The sequence below is a fragment of the Pyrus communis genome, chromosome 12, assembly GCF_041283825.1.
Source record: "Pyrus communis isolate YQ-2024b chromosome 12, ASM4128382v1, whole genome shotgun sequence".
NCBI classification, from domain to species: domain Eukaryota; kingdom Viridiplantae; phylum Streptophyta; class Magnoliopsida; order Rosales; family Rosaceae; genus Pyrus; species Pyrus communis.
Window position 1 is genome coordinate 12,322,651 of NC_142576.1, and position 22,941 is coordinate 12,345,591.

The following is a 22,941-nucleotide window of genomic DNA, read 5'->3' on the forward strand; positions in this document are numbered from 1 at the left end:
TTCCGTCAGGGATCACTATGAGCAGCTTTGTTGGTGACAAATCTCAGACCAAAGGGGTGCTCCCGTTGGAAGTTAGCATTGCCGGTCGTCAACACATGACGGCATTCTTTGTCATTGATTCCAAGACGGATTATAACGCATTACTTGGCCGCGACTGGATCCACCAAACCAGTTGCATTCCTTCATCATTATACCAAGTCCTCATCTTTTGGGATGGCAAATCGGTCGTAGTTCACCCAGCCGATAACCAACCATTTGAAACCAACATGATTCAGGCTCGCTATTACGATGATCACGTCGGCTACATCACCCTCCAGGGCCTTAACGAGGATAGACGGCCGACGAGAATTTTAGTACAAAAAGTGATTGAGGTCGGCGCCGAGACTGTCCAACAGGATTCGGCGAGACTTGGCTTGGCGAACTTGGTTATCAATGCCGATGATTAAGCACACCACACAAGAACGGCGTCAGGCCGCGGTTTCATCCACAATGGAACGTCTGCTGGCCCATTGGTACGCCATTACCAAGCAACCACATTCTGGCGTCAATTTAATCGAATTTCTGGCCGAAGTAGATAACGGCCCCGTTTTATCTTTCAATAAAGTTCAGGCTGCGCCGGCCGAACTTGAAGACCATCGACCTCAAGTCAAGGACCCGTTAGAGGAAGTGAACGTCGGCACGACCGAGGATCCTCGAACATTGTTTATTAGTGCGTTACTCCCACCGTCCATGAAGGTCGAACTCCGTAAACTACTCCACGAATTTAAAGATTGCTTTGCGTGGAGTTATCATGAAATGCCAGGCCTCGGCCGAAACCTTGTAGAGCATGAGCTACGCATCAAGGAGGGGTGTAAGCCTTTTCGACAGCCTCCTCGCCGATTTTCAAACGAAGTACAACTCGGCATTAAGGAAGAATTAGTTCGACTTCTAAAAGCCGGGTTTATTAGGACCGCTCGGTATGTCGAATGGTTGGCCAATATCGTCCCCGTATTAAAGAAAAACGGTGCCCTTCGCATTTGCATCGATTTCCGTAATCTAAATCTGGCTACTCCCAAGGATGAATATACGATGCCAATTTCAGATTTATTAATTGATGCCGCAGCTAATCATGAACTGCTATCTTTTATGGACGGTTATGCGGGTTATAACCAGATTTTCATCGCCGAAGCTGACGTCCACAAGACGGCTTTCCGTTGCCCGGGGGCACTTGGTACTTACGAATGGGTAGTCATGCCTTTCGGCCTCAAGAATGCCAGCGCCACATACCAACGAGCCATGAATATGATCTTCCACGACTTAATCGGTACAATCATCGAAGTTTATATCGATGATGTGGTCGTAAAATCCAAACGTCGTCAAACACACCTGGACGACCTGAGGCAAGCGTTCCTTCGCATGCGCAAAAACAACCTCAAGATGAACCCGGCCAAGTGTGCTTTCGGTGTTTCGGCCGGTAATTTCTTAGGATTTTTGGTACACCATCGCGGCATCGAGGTCGACAAAAATAAAGCCCGCGCCATCATTAGCGCTCCAGTCGTTACTCGGGCAGATTAATTTCCTCCGTCGTTTCATCGCCAATTCGGCCGGTAAAATGAAAGCATTCTCTACACTCCTTAAACTGAAGGAGACCGACCGATTTGAATGGCGCGAAGAACATCAAGCTGCATTTACGCAAATCAAGGTGGCCCTTTCCACCCCACCTGTGCTCGTTCCACCTTGTCGCAACAAACCCCTTAAATTGTACATTTCGGCAGCTGCTGAATCCATTTGGGTGCCTACTCGCACAAGATAACAGCGTCGGCCGCGAACAAGCTATCTTTTACCTTAGCCGAAACCTGAATTCACCAGAACTTAATTATTCCCTTGTCGAAAAACTTTGCTTAGCGTTGTTTTTCGCCGCATCCAAGCTTCGGCATTACATGCTCCCCACGGTTACGCAGGTCATCGCCCAAACCGACGTAATTCGTTACATGCTGACTCGGCCTATGGTCAAAGGCCGAATTGGGAAATGGACACTCGCCTTATCCGAGTTCAGCCTTCAGTATGTACCCCAAAAGGCTGTCAAGGGGCAAGCCCTCGCCGACTTCCTGGCACAACACCCATCCCCTTATGGTCTTGAGGGGGGCAATGTCGACATCGGTTTCGTCACCACACGCGATAACCATTGGACCATGCATTTTGATGGTTCCAGTACTTCGACCTCGATAGGTGTCGACATCGCAATTCAGTCGCCTGACCACTGCCGATGGTATTTTTCTCTCAAGTTAGATTTCAGCTGTACCAATAATCAGGCCGAGTATGAAGCCCTCATTATCAGCCTCCATGTTTTACACGATCTGCGGGCCCCCCGCGTTCTCGTCCTTGGTGATTCCGAACTTGTGATTAACCAACTGAACGGCGTGTTTCGTTGCATGAGTTGTATTTTAGCTCCCTATCACATGGTCGCCACTTACTTGGCCGAGTCGTTCGACCAAATCACATTTGAACACATTTCACGTTTCCACAATACTGACGCCGACGAACTCGCCCAGATCGCCTCCGGAGCACAACTCATGGGGGGCAAACTAAGTCGAATTGTGGAAATTACGAACACGGGTCAACGCTCGTACCCCGTTTTGATTAATCAGCAAACTCTCCAACGCGCGCACGTAATACGTACAAGGGTGATGTCGCTCCCATCCCTATTGGAACGAGGAGATCCCATAGAAGTATGTGCCGTCGAAGTAGAACCAGATGATTGGAGAAAGACGATGTTACGGTACCTCAATAACCCCAATGGGAAACACGACCGAAGAACGAAGGTGCTCGCGACGAATTACGTGTCGTATCAAAATGAATTATATCGCAAGGGCGAAGATGGTTTACTACTATTGTGCCTCGGCCCACACGAGGCTGCTCAAGTAATGGCCGAGGTACATGAAGGAATTTGCGGAGCGCACCAATCTGGACGGAAGATGCGTTGGTTGCTCCGACGACACGGTTATTTTTGGCCCAATATATTAAAGGATTGCATCGAATATGCGCGGAGATGCATATCATGCCAGATTCATGGACCCGTTCAGAGAGCCCCGGCCGAATTGCTACACTCGGTTACTAAACCGTGGCCATTCAGGGGTTGGGCAATGGATGTAATTGGCAAAATTACGCCATCATCGGGGGCAGCGAAACACACATGGATAATTGTAGCAACTGACTATTTTACTAAGTGGGTCGAGGCGAGGTCATACGCCGAATTAACGGCTAAAGAGGTATGCAACTTCGTAGAGGAGAATATTGTGACCAGATTCGGCGTGCCAGAAACGATCATAACTGATAATGGCACTATATTTACGGCCGATAGGTTTAGGGAATACGCGGCAAGTTTGAATATCCGACTCGAGCAATCTACGCCGTACTACCCACAGGCAAACGGACAGGCCGAGGCAAGCAACAAAGTGTTGATCGGCATCCTTGAAAAAATGGTAAAAGAAAAACCTGGTTTGTGGCATTTGAAGTTAAGTGAAGCATTATGGGCATACCAAACTTCACCTCGGACGGCCACTGGAACCACTCCTTACGCGTTAACTTATGGACACGACGCCATGTTACCGGTCGAATTGAGTATAAGTTCGTTGTGAGTAATCGAGCAAAGTGATTTGTACAGTATTGAATATAGTCAAGCGATGCGACAAGAGTTAGAAGACTTAGAAGAAAGTCGAATCGATGCAGTTAACTTGTTAGTAGCACAAAAGAAAATTGCCGAGCGAGCGTATAATCAGCGTGTAAGACAAAAAACGTTCGGCGAAGGAGAATTGGTTTGGCAAACTGTGTTGCCTGTTGGGATTAAAGATCCCAGATTTGGTAAATGGTCGCCAAATTGGGAAGGGCCATTCATCGTTCACAAAATACTCGGCAATGGGGCATATCATTTATGAGATCGGACGGGTTCGGTTCACAAATTGCCGATTAATGGAAAGTTTTTAAAGAAGTACTACCCAATTACATGGGAAATGCAAGAGTAAGACCATTGAACTAATAGCAAAATAACCATTGTATTGATAACAAAAGATTCATTACAAGAGAACAAATACAATGATTAAATTCCTAAGGGGTCGAAGGGAGGAAAGTCTCAAGGGCAGCTTTCAGCTCCAGCCACTTCGCCTCGCTCAAAATTATCTCAGCCTGCCGCGTCTTCTTGTTGCACTGCAGTTGCTGGATACGCCGTGCGCCGGCAGCGAAGGCCGTCAGCCGAGCCTTGTTAGCCTCAAAATCCTTCTCAAGCTCGGAAGCAGCAGCCGACCTTTGGCGTTGAAGGTCAGAAATCTGACGCTGGAGGTCAGAGATCTGGAGATCAAACTCGGTCAGCTTTGCTTTCTTTGCCTTGAAAGCCTCCATCTCTACTCGGCCAGCCTCATGCGCGACCTTGGCCACCTTCAAATCGTCCTCGGCCTGTAGGGCACGCTCAAAGATAAGAAAGTGTTGCCGAGTCCGCTCCAGGAGGTCGGTTAGGAAAGAGATGCCCTCCGGGCTCAGGTGACCACCGCTGGCGAGGTCATTGAAACACTCTCCAACAAAGTCAAGGCCCTTGCACCGGAGACCTTGAGAAGCAGTCAGAGACAGGACTTCGTGCAGCTTCACGAAGACTTCGGCGGGCGTGGCTCCTGCCGATTCGGCCGGAGCTGTAGAGGAGCCGACCTCACCGGTCGTGCTTTGAAGCAGAGCGTCAAGTTCCACTTCCCACGATGGCTATGCACATAAAAGGAAAACTGTGAGGGAAAGTAAGACGTGATATAGTGCATAAAGAAAAAGGGGATTGTTTTAGACCTGCTGAGAGGAGACTTCGGCCATGCCCTCTGGGTCATTGCTCGAACCCAGGGAGCTTAATGGCCGAGCCCAGTGCCTTAGACCGCTACGCAATTCACGCGACCGATGGAGGTTATCTACATTTGATGGCCACGACGGCGGCCAGGAAATATAGACAACGCCCCTCGGCGCGTAAAATTGCCGGTGAAATGAATGATCAGGCACCTGACATTTAATATCTTTTAAAAAACATGTGTCACAAAAAACTCAAAAACACAAAAGAAACAATACTTACAAAGGCCGAAGAGACTTCCTGTGGAGGAATGGGAGGGTCTTCGTCCTGCGGGTGGATCGGTGACTCGGCCGTGGCCTCAGGATCGACCATGGGTCTCTTGCCACGATCCGCCGCAGTAGGACGTGGTCGAGCGGTCACCTCGACTACAGGAGGAGGATGGACAGGGGGAGAGTTGACTGGTCGACGGCGGCGTTGCAGCGGGACTTCGTCACTCTCGCTCTCGACATCCTGAACAAAAAGAGAAAACAGTTAGCATTACGACCAAAAACCTAAAGAAGCAAGTGGAAGCAGAATTATACCTCCAAAACGACCGTTGGAGACAAGGGTGTTTCGGCAGGCGCAGCCGGCTTCCCCACTTCAGGTACCACGACCAGCTCCGAAGCTGGAGGGTTCGAGGTTGGAGATGCCGGGGTAGCCGGCACAGTTGGAGAGCCGGCAGGAGCAGGCGTCCCAGTAGTATCACTAGGGACGACATGAATTTCCCGGTCGCCCTTCTTCGCCAATTTCTTGACGCGTTTAGAAGGGCGAGGGGCCTTTTCCGCCGGCTCGGCCTCTCGGTGGGGGCGTTTGGCCGGGACCGACTGCTCGGTGACAAGGATCCCCTTCTTGGGCACCAACTTCTTCGTCCTTGCCACCACGGCGACCACCTCGACAGTTTTCGACCTGCGACCCCCTGAAATAGCAAAGCAATTAGTAAACAAGGACAAGTGAGTTTTTTCTGAAGTGGCAAAGCAATTAGTCAACAATATACCTTGGACCGACTCCTTAGGTTGGGTCGAGAGCGCTGGTCTGGGCCGGTCACCAAACACTTTGCTCACCACGTCCTCGGTCGTGGCGCTGAAGAAGTCACCGGTGTACTCATCCCACCAATCCCCAAAAGTGTCAGTGCCCAAGGATTCCGGGACGGTTGGCCGAAGACGAAACTTCTTGCACCGGTCCTGAAACTCCTGCTTCGTCGTCCGGCACTCCCTCTCGGACGAACCAGAAAGACGTCCCCGGCTCAGGAGGGAACGAGAGACGATCAGGGGTACGGGGCAACCTTGGAGGTAGCCGAGCTGCCGGGCGACAAAATGGGGCTGGTAGACCTCCCAACTGGCTCGGCGGGCATCGCAACCAAGGGGAAGGTCGCGAGCCAGTACGATTGAGCCCCAGGACTGACGAAGGCCCGCGTCTTCGACCGCGGCCCAAGTTGCCGTCGGAAGCCCGATTGAAACAGGGTACTCCTGGCGCCGACACACCAAGAACTCGTCGTCCGAAAGAACGTCGAGGCTAAAAAAGTGCTTGAGGACCTCGTTAGCCCGGTGAGGAGGAGCCGGTCGAGAGGCAAGTTGGGGGCCGAGGGCGGCCGAGCGCTGGAAGGCGGGGACCTCAGGCCGAAGAGTGGAGAAATAGACCTGCAGCCAGAGTTGGAAAACCCAGAGGGGCCCATTCTGGTGCGGGTCAATCTTGTTGATGGTCGTCTCGGCCAAGCAACGAAAGAGGTTGGCAAGAATAGCCGGGCTGAGCGCCAGAGAGTGACCACTAGCCAGGGCCTGGGCCACCGGCATATTCTCGACCAAGCACTTGTTCGACCTGGTACAACAAATAAATTTGTTGTACCAATAGAAGAGGAAGGCTTCATGTTCTCCCTTCCTGAGACTCTCATCGCCTCGGCCGGCAAAATGGAGAATCAGAGTGTTGTAGTTGAAGAAGTTCTTATGAAGCTTCTGAACTTCTTCTCTTGAAGGCTCCCGACCGCCTCGGCTGAGCGTTTCGACAGCCCGTTCGTCGAAAAGCGCCTTCAGGTCGAGGAGGGAAGGGCATCCAGAAAGAGCGGCATCAATTGGGAGGCCGGATGGTGGAGTCCCAAGAATGGCCGAGATGTCAAGGATTGTAGGGCCGAGAGGGCCGAATGGAAGGACCATGGTGTTGGTGGCCGAACACCATAGGGTCAAGGCCGCCATAAGAAGCTCCTTGTCCATGGTGATCTCCATGGACGAGAGCAGGATGGCATCATAGATGCCAAGGGCTTTCCACTCCTTGCCGAAGAAGGATTTCATTCGGTCTACCCAGGCGGCCCAGGCCATGGTGGTCGAGGGCCACGCTCCCTGAGGCCGAGCCACGCACCATTTCGACCAGTCAAACCCTTGAAGCAGGGGTGCTAGGCACTGCTCCTTGAGAAGGGTGGTGATGCACGTCGGCACTGCATCTCTGAAGAGGGGGCCCAGAATCTGATGAGTCGTGGCCATGTCATTCTCGAAGCGTAGGGTTTTGATTGTGCTCCGATCGATGAAGTCTTTGCACTTGTTGATTTCATTGGAGAGTTTCGAGATAAAGGAGGCCATTGGAAGAAGAAGAAATTGCAGAAGAAACTGGGGAAGAAATCGCAGAAGGAAGAACTGGAAAGGTTTTTTGCTTAAAACAAGTGTGAGTAAATTGGGATTTTGGAGTTTCTGAAAGCGTAAGATGTGAATGGCAGAAATGTGGGTATTTATAGGCTTTTCAGAATGAATATCAAACGACTGGAATTCGAAATCGGGAGAAAATTTAACCGGGAAAAGTTCCCAATCATTTCGAATATTTTGGGAACCTGCAAAGAAGGGATCGAGGAGTCGAAAATCCAGGGTGCACGATTGCGTGCGACGCCAGTTTTAAGGCATTAATGAGGATAAGACGTTCCAGTTAGTGCACGGTTTCGAGGCCCACGATTGAAAGTTTTAAGAGCAGCAGAGAATCGACACGTGGCCACGCATTGGGGGCAACGAGGAAAATGCAATCATGCCTCATAAATGCGCAGGAATAACGGTCTTTAAGTTAAAAAGTTCAAAAAGAAATAAACGTTTTCGCTTCTTCAAGGTCGAGGCCCGACCAAGAATTAACGATCGGCGACCTCAGAAGCGAGGGGGCAATGTTTAGGCCCAAAATATTATTGCTGGGCCGAGCAGCAGGATGTGCTCGGCCCAAGGAGATGATAAATACTATGGGTCGAATAATAGGGCCCGGGCCAGCTAACAGGGTCGGCCAAATCCTATCATAAGCGGTCCAGATAAATAAAAAGGTCGAGGAAGTCCTGGTACAACTAGGATTCTCGACCAGCAAGGAATGAAGTCCCGAAAAGAAGGAAAATTCAGAATCCCAGTATGAGTAGGTTTGTTCGAAGAAGAAGCGAAATGGGACAAGGACTCCCAATCCAAATCGGAGTCGGTTTTCAAGGAATGGGGCACTATAAATACAAGAAATCATGCAACAGAAAGAGGACCTTGAAATCAGCATACAATTGCCCTGCGCAAAACCTCTCAACACCTTGAGATTTTTTTCCTTTTCTTTTCCTGCCGACACACCTTCAGTTTGGATAAACAGCACTGTGGAAGCGCCCGGCGAGCACCTTCAGTTTGGATAAACAGCACTGCTGCCGCAGAATCAGCCGACCGAGAAGCATCTTCAGTTTGGATAAACAGCACTGCGTCGAGGTCGGCCGATTATCTATCCAAGTCTCGGTCGAGAAAGGTTTTCGAACCTTTGTTGGCAGAGGTCACCTTGCTAGCCTTCTCGGCATAGTTAGGTGTTACGAATTACATTGCTCGGCGTACTGGTCGCCGAGTGGTTTTATGATTGGATACTCACAAGTGAGTTTCAGGGTTCGGCATTCCGACGGCCGAACTACGTTTACCATCAAGACATACATCACGTTCGAGTACTTGTGCCCATACACCTTGGTCTCGATTCGACGTGCTTATACTCTCACGAATATAATCACAGTGACCGAATCGGGCTCGGACGATTTGTGAACTCCGCAGAATTAGCAGCCTTGTCTTCAGGCTGTAGAACCCAGAGACCGAGAGTGTTCCTTCCTCGGTCGCAATCGCAAGTTAAAGAAGTCAGCGACGCGCTCAAAGCTACATCAACAAATTTTACTCCTCGGCCAGACTCGGCCAACGAGTTGGCACGCCCCGCATTCGACCGAAGGACGTAGTTAGCTTATTAGTTACTCGGCCTGCGCGCCACGTAGGTTTTGTAATTTTTAGGGTCAACAATCGTCTAAGGGAAAAGGATGATGAAGATTAGCCCCCTTATGGGACATGCTGTTGATTTTCTCATTGATTTGGTTAATCTGTTCTAAGAGGTTGCATGCCTCTCCTGGAGCAGGGTATTTTGGGCATGGATGAGGTTTTCTACCTTATTCATCTCTCTGACGCAGACAAGTATACCATTCATATTCTCATCTAAGTTGACAAGTATGGCCCTATCTTCTCATCTCCTTCTTCGGATGGTCATCTCGGGTCTGCCCAAAAAGGCTTTATCTTTCATTATTCTGCTATTCATCTCACTTATTTAAGCACAAACATGGAAATATCCTAAGACATTTAAGTAGAAAACGCAACCAAATTGTGTGCGTGTCCCACAAACGCGACCAAACTGTTGACGCTCAAAATTTATAGGTTAACAAATTAAAACAATAAACCTTTGGTGGGCTTAGAATATGGACTGAAATATATGGGCTTAAAGATTTAAGTGGTTTACCCCTTAAGACTGGGTTATATCCACTATGTTACGCAAATTATATTGATTTCAAAATTAAAAATAGTGCTTGGCTAATACATGAACTTTCTCTTGTTTCAGTCGTTCGACCCTAATACAAGAGGTTCCCATTCCCTTATATAGGGCCCAATAAAGCCCCCAGCCTTGGGTCTTCCCAACTTGGCATTTAATGCGCCACGTACGTAGACTAGTATGCGGACACCTTTTCACCTATCAACCAGACATTCATTAATGAAATGACATGCATTCAGTCAAAATGGTGCGCATTTCCAGAATGATGCAGGCCGATCATCCTGCTCGACCTTGGTTATCCAACCTTGTCTCTCTGAGCGCTATTCCGACCAACTTTACGTCATATCCTAGGTCTCTACTTCAGATTGCGAGTCGCCATGTGGCTTGAATGACTTGTGCCATAAAGCTGTTAATTTGCCCACGTGCCTTTGGTGGTTGGAAAACTCTTCGCATATCCTGGTCGAGCTGAACTTATGGGCGGTAGGCTTTGGTGTTCAAGAGTTTCATCTTTTAATCCCCTTGGGCCTTGAGCTTCTCGATCTTCCTTTGGCTTTTCGTGGTTTCTTTCCCCGTTTGTGTAGATAGTATCGTTTGTTCAAAAAAAAAAAAATGTCATCATTAATAGGTGGGGATACCTCCTATATTAAAGAAAAATAAATAAATGACTATGTTAAATACTAGTTTTATTGTTTGGCTTCCCTTGTCAAATGTTGAATTTGGTACCACACATGCTTATAATTTAGAGTTAGGGTTCAATGCTGATCTGGGATTTTTGCTGGAATTAAATCGTCAAAGCACCAGCCATCTTCACTACAAAAGGTTTGAATCATACATTTGTATATGCATGTTAAGCTTATCATTTTTCCAAAATCCTTTTGTCTAGTGTAGTTGTCTGGTCAGACTTTTCATCTATTTTCCAGCTGTCTAGGCATGCAAAATAAGATAGCCCACATGGGCCATCTAACACATTTTTCTATGTGTGGATCTCTCACCCTTGATTTGGGAAGGTCTCTTTGACTCGTGACACATGTCTCTTTGTTCCCCTTGTTTGAAACATTCATCTCCTCGATTATAAGGGTTTTCAAGGTTTCATTTGATCATTGGTTAGGATTTTCACATTTTCAAGAAAATGACTATTTAGCCTAGAGCTAACTCTTAAGCTTCTAAACCAAAACCCTATCCACAAACCATCTTATGCACAAACATCCAATCATTTCATGTTAGGGTTGCATTGTTTTAATGGCTTTGCATTGAGTTTTTGGTCTAAATTTGAGTTTTTCGTATCTTTCATAGACCAATCTCTCAGATTTATGTTAGGTTCTTCTTCAACTATTTGACTAAAGAACCTAATTGGTTAGTTGAATCCAAATCTCTTATGCATATCATAAAATCATATCACATCATTGATCGTGTTGATCTCGGTGCCACAAGGTGATGAGCTCAAGAGGAGCTGCTACTTCATGAAGACCAAAGGAGTCTGTCTCATGTAAGACAAGGTTGCACAAAGGTAAAGTTGCTCCTTAGATAGGGTTCTAGGAATTGAGCTTTGTGTGGATCTTTGTATGAACCTTTGTTTACACTAGTGGATTGGACTCGGCGGAGAGTCCCTAGTTTTTTAACCCAGATATAAGTTTTTCCGGCCAAAAACTTCATTGTGTTCAATACTTTACAAAGCCTTATTTATAACCTTGTTGGAACTAAACATTGTAGGGTTTGCTAGTATTGACACTTTAGTAATCAAGTGAACTTAACTCATGTACTAAGACTAAAACTTAACTGAAGTTCACATTGTTAAGTTTTAACCTTTTAAGCTTCTGTGTCATCAGACAAGTCATCAGATAATGAAGAAGAGATTGTTGCATTCGTTGCATCTGTTGATGGATCATGTTCTAGTGAAAATGATGTGTTGGCGGATGATACTAATGTGTCATCATCTCATGAGTTGTCAAGCTTATATGAATCTTTGTTTGATGAGATGCGTGTTTCAGCATTAGATAATGTTGAGCTTACCAAAATGGTATCTGTGTTGTAATAAGATGTTGTGTCTCTCCGACTAGGCAGATCAGAACTGAGTGATAAAATCATACGCTTAGAGGAAGAACTTCATAAGCTAAATGAAAGAGGCTCCTTCTATGGTGATAATGATGAAAATGATGACTTAAATCGCCTCTCTTGAATATCTTGTTCAGAGTTTAATGATATCACACGAAAGTTTGCTTAACAAATCCATTTGCTACAAGAAAACAATGCATTGTATCGGGAAGCTCATTTGAAGATGTCTTCTGAATTGAAGGAGTATACATGCAAGTTAAACTATCTATTTATGGGTGTTGACTCATCAGAAAGAGTATTCACTATTGAAAATCAGTTTGATGGTGAAGATGTGGTAGCTTGTGATAAAAGTAGTTCAAGTTCCATGGGTGTCAACTTGCATGCTTCTAAGAAACTTCTTGTTATATCTCATTTAGCTGACTCCACTTATGGGTCTAGATTCGTCCCCAAATGTCATCATTGTAGGGATCTTGGCCATATTAGACCTAGGTGTAGAAAACTACATCTAGAAAGGAAAAATGATCTAAAGGAACAAGTGGATTGCTTAACCATAAAGGTCAACAGAATGTCCAAAATTGTTAATTCTTAAAGCTCAAGAAATGTAAAGTCGAGTTCAAGTGGTTTTCAACATGGTTTTGGGAAATGCTTGATTGCTCAAAATTCAACATCATTCTATAAGACTGACACCTGGCACCTTGACAATGGGTGTTCTCATCACATGACTGGTGACAAAGATGCTTTCAGGTCTCCTATATCATTTAAAAGTGGTATGATTGAGTTTGGTGGAGGAGAAAAGGCCGAGATTGTTGGAAAATGAGTGGTGGAAATTCCAGGACTTTCTATGCTTTAAGATGTTTACTAAATGACTATGTTGTCAACTAGTCTTCTTAATATTGGTCAACTCTGTGACACAGTAGCCAAGGAAGTTTGTTTTTCCAAGACAAGTTACAGAATTGTTGATAAACATGGGAAGAACATATTGGTGGTTCCAAGATTCAAGGAAGATTGCTATTTAACTGTTGCCTCTGGGTATGATGATTGCTCAAGTTGGAACACTAATTCTCTTCATCAAATGGTCCAATGTGAACAATTATAAGTCTTTATTTCTAATAGCTACTTGTGGGAACCTTGCATTTTGGGAAGGCATCCTATTATATCTCACACAAAGGGGTATTGCTTTGAACTTGCCAAAGACTACTGTCCAAAGAAGGAAATTTTAATCACTCAATCTCCAGTGTTGATTCATGGTGAAGTGCCTCTCATTTTGACTGCTGGAGGTATTGCAACACCAAGGTATGTTTCATTCTCTTCATTGAATGCAAACTCTCCATATACCTTGTTTGATTGCATCTAAGCGTTGTGGTTTGTTTTTCTATTTGATGATCTTAATTTGATTTATGATATGCATCCTGATCAAGATTATGCATTAGTTGTTTGGATAATCATTGTCAAATATTTAACCTCCAAGTGGCTTGGGAATAAACATGTCTCTTAGGAGATTCTTGCAAAGAAATGTTGTTGATATAAACTTGGTGCCAACTGAGGAACAATTGGCTATGTATTTCATAAGTCTTTTGGAAAATTGAAGACGCAAAAATCTTTGATGGTCTATTGACTTCTATGCCTTTGACTAAATAGGTTGAGTAGCCTTGCTTCCATTTTGTTATTCTTCTGTGTGTTTCATTTCTTGTTCTTATGTCTGTCTTGTCAATCAACTCATCAGTTAAGTCTATTTGTCACTTTGTGCATTTCTCAACTGTCTCACTTGTTGACATTTTGTAGATTAACCTTAATTAATTCTTCCTCTATGATGTCAAAGGTTCTCCCTTTTATGGCTAATAGTTTCTGAAAAATCTTTGTCTCATTTGACAAAAGCTCTTGTTGATTTATGGGTTAGGCTTACTTTGGTCTAGATTGAGGTATAGTGATAATTCTTCTCTATAAATTGGGCTAAGTGTCTTTTCCAATGCGAAACACCACCTATGTTTTTCATGCTCAAACCATCTCAAAAGTAAAATCATATATCTGAGTTTCAATCTCTACATTCATGAGTAAAGCTCTAAAAATTCATAAAAAAGGAAAAGGGAAATTTCCAAAATTCTCAAAAGTGTTATCTCATGCAATGTCATGAATATTCAATTCTTTTTTCCCTATCTCAAGGACTCAAAATATGTCTTAGATTGTCCAAATGCAATTCCAATCAATCCTATCAATGATCATGTGATCCATATCAACTTTGCCAACTTAAAAGTTCTATTGGGTTGGGGTCTTCATTGTCAGTAGTCTTGTGTTTAGATATTGGCTCAATTTATGTTGCAAGGATTATGTCTTATTCTCAAAGGGTTATTAAAAGTTTGGTTAGACTTTGAATTAATTCTTTGCTTAGTTACATAAAACTTTGATTTTAAGTTGGCTATCACTAATCCATTTCCCATACCTTGACACATCGTGGCTGGGGTATGCGCGTTAATCTATGTTGTGCCATACTTGTGTGACTCTAAAGATTTGTTCTTGATGTATTGCATTGCATGTCTCTTTTCAAATGTACTTACTTTGTTAGAAAATAAAAGTTAAATTTGTCTTGGAAGCTTGGTTATTGAATCTATTCGTACTTGGATTTTCTTTGTGAATTTTTCCTAGTTGTTTGTAGCTCAAAATGGTACTAGGTTTGTAACTATAGTGTGATTTCTCTTGTTGTTTGTGTTGTAGTCTCCCTTGGTTACATTTTATTGCACTTAACTAGTTATGTTGCAATTATTTTCAACATTCTGATTAGTCACGTGGTCTAATAAAAATTTTGAGGTTCATTAAGGGCAGCCTTGTCTTTTTAACGTTTGTTTTTAACTAGTGCACCTCATCCATTGGTTTTTCATCGCACGGCTTAGATTTCTTCATAGTGTCCTAGGTTTTAACCTTTTCTTGCCCCTCTAGGTTTTTACCTTACTTCATTTTGTGTCGTTTGCCTTGAGATCCATTTCCTTCCTTTCTCAGGTTCTCAATCATTTTCGTCAGAAAATTTCCTTACCAATGGCCAACAACTCTGTTTCTACCCGTGCTCAGCCCGCTGATCGCTCTACTTGATCTCAAACTGTGAGAAATTCCTCAAGAAGTGCAACTGATAATCAAGTTCCCATCTTTTGTCCACTCAAGATGAGAATTTCTTTTCTATAGTGGCTGGAAGGTCGTGCTTGAATGAAGAATCGTATGGGATAATCTTCCAATGACTGGTGCTATCCGATCTTATGACCTCATCGAAAAGTACAAGCTTCATAGGGTAAACTCTCCTCCTCCCACTTTTAAGCTAACCTTGGTTCAAGAATTTTATTCTAATATTCCATCCAATTTTCCTGATTTTGGTGGGGTTGTATATGTCTGTGGTATTGTAGTACCTTTTGACCTATCCGTCATTTGTACGATCTTAGAGCTTGACCCTTCTTCTGCCTCTGTTTTGCCAAGCTATAACTGATCTACTTGTCAGTATGACATGAAAGCCTACCATCGTGAGGCTTATGTTGACTCGTTCACTCTGCTAGTTAAAGGTCAAGTGTCCAAGTCTCATCTCAAACTCTTCTATAAGAGTTGGTCAAATTTTCTATGTAGAAATGTCTTAGAGTCTTCCAACAATGGTAATCCTACCCTAGTGTCTGCCAAAGTGTTGTTTGCTATGTTGACTAGTTGTGATGTTCCTTTCGGGTTTCTGATATTTAAGTCATTTTTGTCTAACTCGAAACACTCTGGAATCTACCAGAGAGGCTCTACAATTCATCTTTGTCTAATCAGAGTGTGCTGGAGTCCAAAAAATGTCCAGTAATAATTGTTCTAGAACTACTAAAGATCTTGACAAAAATTTTATAGGCTTAAGCAATGTCATGAGTGTTGTTGCTCAGGGTCAGCTGAGACCAGTCCTACCACCAAATGTTTCCCAGGAAAAGAAAATAGCATATCTTGAGTCCAAGATCAACTCTCTTAGGAAACAATTTGTTGATTTCAGTCAATCAGCGTCTTCACCACTTGTCAGTAACTCATTCTTTTCACCATCTCTGAGTCAAACCTCCCTGAATCCTTTTTCATTTGCCCCCAAGCCTTCTCTGCAACCTCTAAAGATTGTCCCTCATCGCCCTGTGGATCTTTCATCTATATCCTATCACATTGTTGCTTCCTCCAGCCATTCTAGTGCAGTTGTTGCCAAGATGGCTGCTAAAGGAAAGAGAGTATCCATCAATGTCCACCAACATTTCTCTTCCACTTTTACCTCAAAGGGCAAGCACATCAGGTTCACATATTCCTGATGAAAATGAAGATGAAGAATGCCTTGGTCATGGTCTATACCTTGGAAATGTTCCTGTTGAAGATGCCATTGTTGCTGGATCTCATGTCGGCTCAGATGACTCATCACAATCAGATGAGTTATAGGTTTATGGGGGAGCACCTATATGGGTTTAATATGCAAGTGTTGTGGGGGAGTTTCTTATCTGTTGAATCTTGAACAGTGTTGCTGAAGTTGAAACTTCTTTTTATTTGGGTGTTTAATGTAATTATCCTTTCTACACTTGTTTTTGTTGTTGTTCTTTTATGCCTACTTAGAACTTCTAAGCTTAACTTGCTAAATATTTGCCTTATTTGGTATCGAGAATTGTACCTGTTTAAATTTTTTTTGTGTTCGAAGTTGCATTGTCTCTTCATTGTTATTCCTCACCTGTGCTTTTCTGTTTGTCACTTTCTTCCTTTGTCTTACCATGACAAAATGGGGGAGAAAAATATCAACCAATTTAAAATTTGTAAAAATGCATCTTTTTCAATTTTGTTTTGGAATATACACATGTTGGTATCACTTGAGCTTACTATGTTGTTTTAATCTCATAACCCATGATGAACCTCACTTGTCACTTGTTAAGAAATATGTGTTGTTGTAGGAGTTGTTACTTGCTCCCCTCTTGTCTCAGCTTGGTTTCTTGAGTAAGGGTGATGTGTGCGTTAGTTATAGGTTTGGGGTTATTTTGTCAAGGAAAGCCAAATGGGGAGATTGTTAAATACTAGTTTTATTGTTTGGCTTCCTTTGTCAAATCTTGTATTTGGTACCACACATGCTCATAGTTTAGAGTAAGGGTTCAATGCTGAGGTTTGAATCATACATTTGCATATGCATGTTAAGCTTCTTTTTTTTCATAATCCTTTTGTCTAGTGTAGTTGTCTAGTCAGAATTTTCATCTGTCTTCCAACTGTTTAGGCACGTAAAATAAGACAGCCCACATAAGCCATCTAGACACCTTTTCATGTGCGTGGATCTTTTACCCTTGATCTGGGAAGGCCTTTTTGGCTCATGACACGTGTCTCTTTGTTCCTCTTGTCTAAAACATTCATCTCCTCCATTATAAGGGTTTTAAGGGTTTCATTTGTTCCTTGGTTAGGATTTTCACATTTTCAAGAAAAGAGTGCATTTAGCCTAGAGCTACCTCTTAAGCTTCCAAACCGATACCCTAGCCACAAAACCATCTAATGCCCAAACAACCAATCATTGCATATTAGGGTTGCATTGTTTTAATGGTTTTGCATTGACTTTTTGGTCTAAACCTAAGTTTTTCATATCCTTCATAAACTAATCTCTCATATTCATGTTAGGTTCTTCTTCAATTGTTTGACTGAAGAACCTGAATGTTCAGTTGAATCTCAATCTCTTGCGCATATCATAAAATCATATCACATCATTGATTGTGTTGGTCTCGGTGCCACAAAGTGACGAGCTCAGGAGGAGCTGCCACTTCATGAAGACCGAAGGAGTTCGTCTCGTGTTAGACAAGGTTGCACAAAGGTAAAGCTGCTCCTTAGATAGGGTTCTAGGAATTGAGCTTTGTGTGGATCTTTGTATGAACCTTTGTTTACACTAGTGGATTGGACTCAATGGACAATCTCCGGTTTTTTAACCTAGAGGTGGGTTTTTTAACCCAGAGGTGGGTTTTTCCAGCCAAAAACTTCCTTGTGTTCAATACTTTACGAAGCCTTATTTATAACCTTGTTGGAACTGAACATTGAAGGGTTTGCTAGTATTGACACTTTATTAATCAAGTGAACTTAACTTAAGTACTAAGACTAAAATTTAACTGAAGTTCACATTGTTAAGTTTTAACCTTTTAAGTTTGTTTGATTTATATGCTTATGGGATTCTAACAATTACAATCTATACTCAATTGACTAGTAGGTTGGCTAGTCAGTACAATGGTTTTTAAGTTTATTGTAGAGCAGTCAACCTGGTACCAATTTTAGATTAGAAGTTTGTGAAGTAATTTTATTTTAATAAATAGTTGTAATGCTTTACTTACAAGTAATTAAATTAACCAATCAATTATGTATTAATTTTGTGATACTTCTCAAAATTGAAAGTCGGAATCCTTACCGTAGTTAAAAGAAGGAAAGTGTGATGAGAACTAGCATTAGACCTTAGATATTCTAATGGTGCATAAACGACCCAACCCTTGCTTGCATCTCTGTTTATCATGGACCTCTCAATTTAAGACCAAGTCGGATAAATGGCCCTGTAATCATAAGGTACTTAGAAGATGGTCTCTGTAGTAAAAAAAAAAAAAGGATTGGAATTAAACCTTATGGTGAAATTTATTAGGATTCATACCTAAAATCGAAACTTTTAAGCTTTTTTCCCATAATAGATTGCACAAGCCTCACGTGTGAGGTTAAGATGGTCATTTCATCTCTTCCATTCAGTGTTCATAACCAAAACTCTCATTCATAGTTGCTCCCCATTCCAAACCAAAGAAATCCCGAACTGAAATCGAATATAGGTGCAGGAACTGAATTCTTCAACTGAAATCACAGAGTCATACAATGAAATGACGAAACTACAATCAACTGTGTTAGGATTCATTGCTAGAAATCTAAGGTATGGGGTTTTTTGTTTTGGCTTTTGATTGATGCTTTAATTCTAGTCATGAATCCTAAAAAACTTCACCACAAATGTTTAGTTCTAAATTTTATTACCATTGGTGTTATCTTCCAAATACTTTATAGGACAACGAGATCCATTGATCCGATTTGGCCCTTAATTAAATGGACAATTTCTTTGTCAAAACCTTCATTATGCAAAGAGGTGGAGTTGATCAATGTCTATAAGAGTACATTGCCAGAGTCTGATATTCTACTTTGACATTTTTAGTCAGCACCAATAACTAAATGTTCTTTTTTGGACAAATAAGTTCTACTACTGCTGGTTCTAAAAATTCATGTGGAATGTGATGGACTTTATATGTTTCACCAAAAACATTTATATTGAAATTGTAATCTGCTAAAAAGTAGAAAAACAGTGAAGGGTAGGTCCACCTTCAATCATGATGTATAGAAAAAGGTCAATGATCATACTAATTAATTATATCTTAAATGGTAATACCACACCTACCATCTTAGTTAAATAGTGAAGAGGCACCATGTGATCCCTAGTACCCATCAATCTCCATCCACCCCACCTACACTTGCACTCCCCTCTTGACAAGCTCATTAATGGCGCCACAAAACCAATATTGGTCACTCTCTTTGCCACTGCAATACTTTCTTTAGTCACTTTGGTACGTTATTTTTAAGTTTAAGGTAAACTATTTGACACATGTAAAAGGATCTATATGATCTTTTATTATGGTACGGCAAAAAATTGCAAAAAGCTAGATCGACATCAATTTTATCTGAATTTACCTATTTTAACCTTAGCTTAGCGTAAATCGTCATTCCAACAGCTCGAGTCAATTTGTCAGACCAAGGTACTTTGTCACCCTAGTTCCGTCACTAGTCAGTCAATTGACTCGATCTAGCTTTTTCAAAGAATGTTTTGACGAGTTGATCGAAATATAATCCAAACCTTGTTTACGCTGACATAAAACAAATTATGTATTAATTCTACATTAACTATCAAGTTTACAATTCGTTTCACACTCATTGGTTTATCCCAAATAGACTTGGCAATTTCTTACACGATCCGTTAACACGACATGTAAACGACACGAAAATAATAGGTTTCAGGTCAACACGATAACTAATCGGGTCATTATCGGGTCACACGATAATAACCCGTTAATAACGGGTCTTTAACAGGTTTACACGAGAGTGATACGCGAGTAACCTGTTTTGACACGATAAAAAAAAAGTTATTTTGATGATTTTAATTTTTTAAACTACTAAAAGAAACTTACTATAATATACAATATATATATAATGAATATGTATATATTGTTTATTAATTATTATTCTATATAAAATATAAAATTTAAGTTTTATTTATTTATTTATTTTATAATATATTATAGTTAAAGATTGAGATTAAAAATTATAAAACACATTAAAAATAAAAATATCAAGTAATTTAAAAATACCAAACACATTAAAAAATTATAATAATTAATTTAAATGTGCGAAAAATATGAAAAAAAATATGCAAATGCTTGTAGTCGCATCTTGTACTCTGAGGATGGGTATATGATCATTTGAATTTTCAAAACCATACAAACTCTCATGAATAGTATTTTTAAAAAGTTCAAAAATAAACAAAATTCATAATCATAATGTACAAGTGTGAAAGATGTGAAAACATAATAAACGTTCATAATTGCATCTTCAACGTTTAGACGATGGTTACATGACCGTTTAGATTTTTAAAACCCTCCAAATATCATGAACATTGTTTTTTATTTGAGTGCAAAATTAATAAAATTAATAATAATTATTGTAGAAGTATGAAAAATGCAATCACTCATAATAAAAAGCTTTACAACTTTCATAAAGGGGTCAACTCCGAAATTTAGTATGTATATACTAATTTAGTATTGTGTTTTACATTTTTTTTTGGTCAAATTATGTTTGTTATATTCATTTTTATTGATTTAAAATATATGTTTGTTAACGGGTAACATGTCGGGTCATATTATCTGATAATATTAACGGGTTGATTTCGGATCGAGTCATATTACCTGTTTACTTTAACGGGTATTACACGACACAATCCGTTAAGCTATCGGGTATGACACGAAAATAATATGAACGCGAAAAACACGACACGAATGCTAGGTCTAATCCTAAACTTGGTAAATGATCACATATAAGCTGATTAGCCCCATCACCATTACTTGAATTAAACAATACAAAGATGCTTCCTTACGTAAACGGCCCATGTGGTGGGTGGACCCACGAAAACTATAAAATTGGATTCCAAAAGACTTGCTTTCAATTTCTTAATTGACATGTACACCTTCCGACTATCAATAACAATTATGCATTATTGCATCTTTCTTCACAATTGAGAGAATTTATAGTTTTTATTTTCTTTTTTTTGGGACCCAAAACCCAAAAGGAACATCTTTTTATCTTCTTCCTATACCCCAATACCAATATACCCCATTTATATTCATTTGACATCCATGTCCCCCAAATTCCAATGGCTTTCTAGTTTGCACCCTTCACTTTCTTGGACAAAGGGACTGCAATACTGGGCTGGAAACAAAGTAACGTTACACTTATCATCTATTTATATCATCATTTGCACTATCTCTTTAACAGAGGTAGAGCCCGTCAACATATGCGGATCTCATTTCTATTAGAGAGATAATACAAATAATGTTACAACTAGATGGTAAGAATAACATTTTTGTTGACAATAATATGGTTGAAGTTGGAAGGGAGGGCATTTGTGCAAATTAGGAGCCAAAGGGTGCCCTATGAGGAATGCCTTTTCTTCTTCTTGTTGTGGAAGGAGGTGGAGGCGGCGTGGGCGGGCATATGTCTTGTTGTGAGCCTTCACGCAACTCTTCTCTTCCCCCCGTTGCCTCCTCATTCTTTGCCTCTAAGGTAAAGTTTGCATCCCCATTTCTATTTATTCCCGCAAGCTTCAACATTGCCAAAAGCAACAACAAAAATTAAGAAAGATGCTAACTTTTATTTATAAAATTACATTCCATCACCAATCTAAAGGGGTCATGATCTTCACATTCCCGTTTATTGTTTCCACCGTTTGTTCCAGTTCCTTGATTTTTCTCAGATTTATTCAATCTAATGGCTAAGAAAAACTTGAGCTGTAGGAAAAATGGAAGTGCAAAAATCACTTCTTATTGAGAAAACCCAATTTAATGAAAGTGAGAAAATGTGGTGGCTCATGATAATGATCATTGTCAATGGTGGGTAAATGATGGTGATGATGATGGAAATTAGAGAAATGTGGGAATATATTTATGAGCACAATGTGAAGCAAAACAAGCAAGCCAAAGGGGGTTATTTGAATTTCATTTTTCATAAAAAATAAAATAAAGCAAAGTGAATGAAATACTGACCTTACAGCCGAGTGAGCAGAAACGAACAGGGTCCAAGAGGCTTCTGCCACAGGTTTCACAAATGTGGGAAGCTCCTTTACTCCCAGCCTTAGGCTGAGGCCTCTCATTCAGAAACATAACTCTGGCGCTGTTTATGACATATGTCTGAACTCCGGTTATGTCCAGTACCTTCTGAACTTCTGAAACCCTCACCACATCATGGTACGAAGATCTCCTTATCTGTAAAATCCACCAAAAAATTTAAGAAATTTGTCCAAAAAACAACAATGCTAAGAAAAATATGGGGAATCTTTTGGGTTTTCGTTTCGACAATGCGATACATTAAAGTACTCTAACGGAGAAGAGGGAAGAGGGATTCGAACTTGAAACTTGGTGTCAGGGATAAAGGCACTGTTCTGACCAACTAACCTAACTCGAAAAAAATTTGGTGAGTTAGAGGAAGAGAGTTGGTGGAAAACTTGGGATTTTACCTGAATCACTTGGTGATCTTTGTGTCTGGAGGACCGGCAATAAAAGCAGAAAGCATCTCCACTGCAATCTAAGCAGAACATGTTGGACTCACTTCTGGTGGCGTCTCCATGTGTACGGCAGACTCTGAAGAATGATGTGGTGAGCAATTGTTCTAGCCATGGAGGCACCAGCATTGTCCTGTCCTGTTAAATTTACGAAACCCAAAAGTCAAAACGGATGAAAAATGGGCGAAATTAGAAAATAAGGACAAAATGGGGTGCCTTTTTTCAGAAAGAAAGACAAGAACGTTACCATTTGTGTGCAAACGAGTATCTGGAAGAATGTGATGCCTTTGCTTCGACTGGACCTTCAATGGCGGAAGCGGTGAAATTTGCAGGCTCAGAGGACTTGCAGGGGGAAAATGCAGAGAGAGAGAGAAGGGGGGGGGGGGAGAGAGAGAGAGAGAGAGAGAGGGGAGAGCCTAAACGACCTGCAACTTTAGACTTCAACAACAAA

The 22,941-nt window shown here is 41.9% G+C and overlaps 1 protein-coding gene across 2 annotated transcripts; it reads right to left on the reverse strand.

Moving 5' to 3' along the window:
* Nucleotides 1-20,853: 20,853 nt before the first annotated feature.
* LOC137746023 (protein RGF1 INDUCIBLE TRANSCRIPTION FACTOR 1) lies at nucleotides 20,854-22,941 on the reverse strand. Of its 2 annotated transcripts, none has more exons than XM_068486070.2 (4): nucleotides 22,738-22,941; nucleotides 22,446-22,628; nucleotides 21,976-22,194; nucleotides 20,854-21,534 (listed from the first exon to the last, which is right to left on the reverse strand). In XM_068486070.2, the coding sequence occupies exons 1-4, from the start codon at nucleotides 22,738-22,740 to the stop codon at nucleotides 21,346-21,348; spliced, it is 594 nt and encodes a 197-aa protein (XP_068342171.2). In that variant the 5' UTR covers nucleotides 22,741-22,941; the 3' UTR covers nucleotides 20,854-21,345. The 2 variants fall into 2 exon arrangements, with proteins under 2 accessions (XP_068342171.2, XP_088536970.1); XM_088680844.1 differs by lacking the exon at nucleotides 20,854-21,534 and adding an exon at nucleotides 21,565-21,720 and having other exon boundaries at nucleotides 22,738-22,938.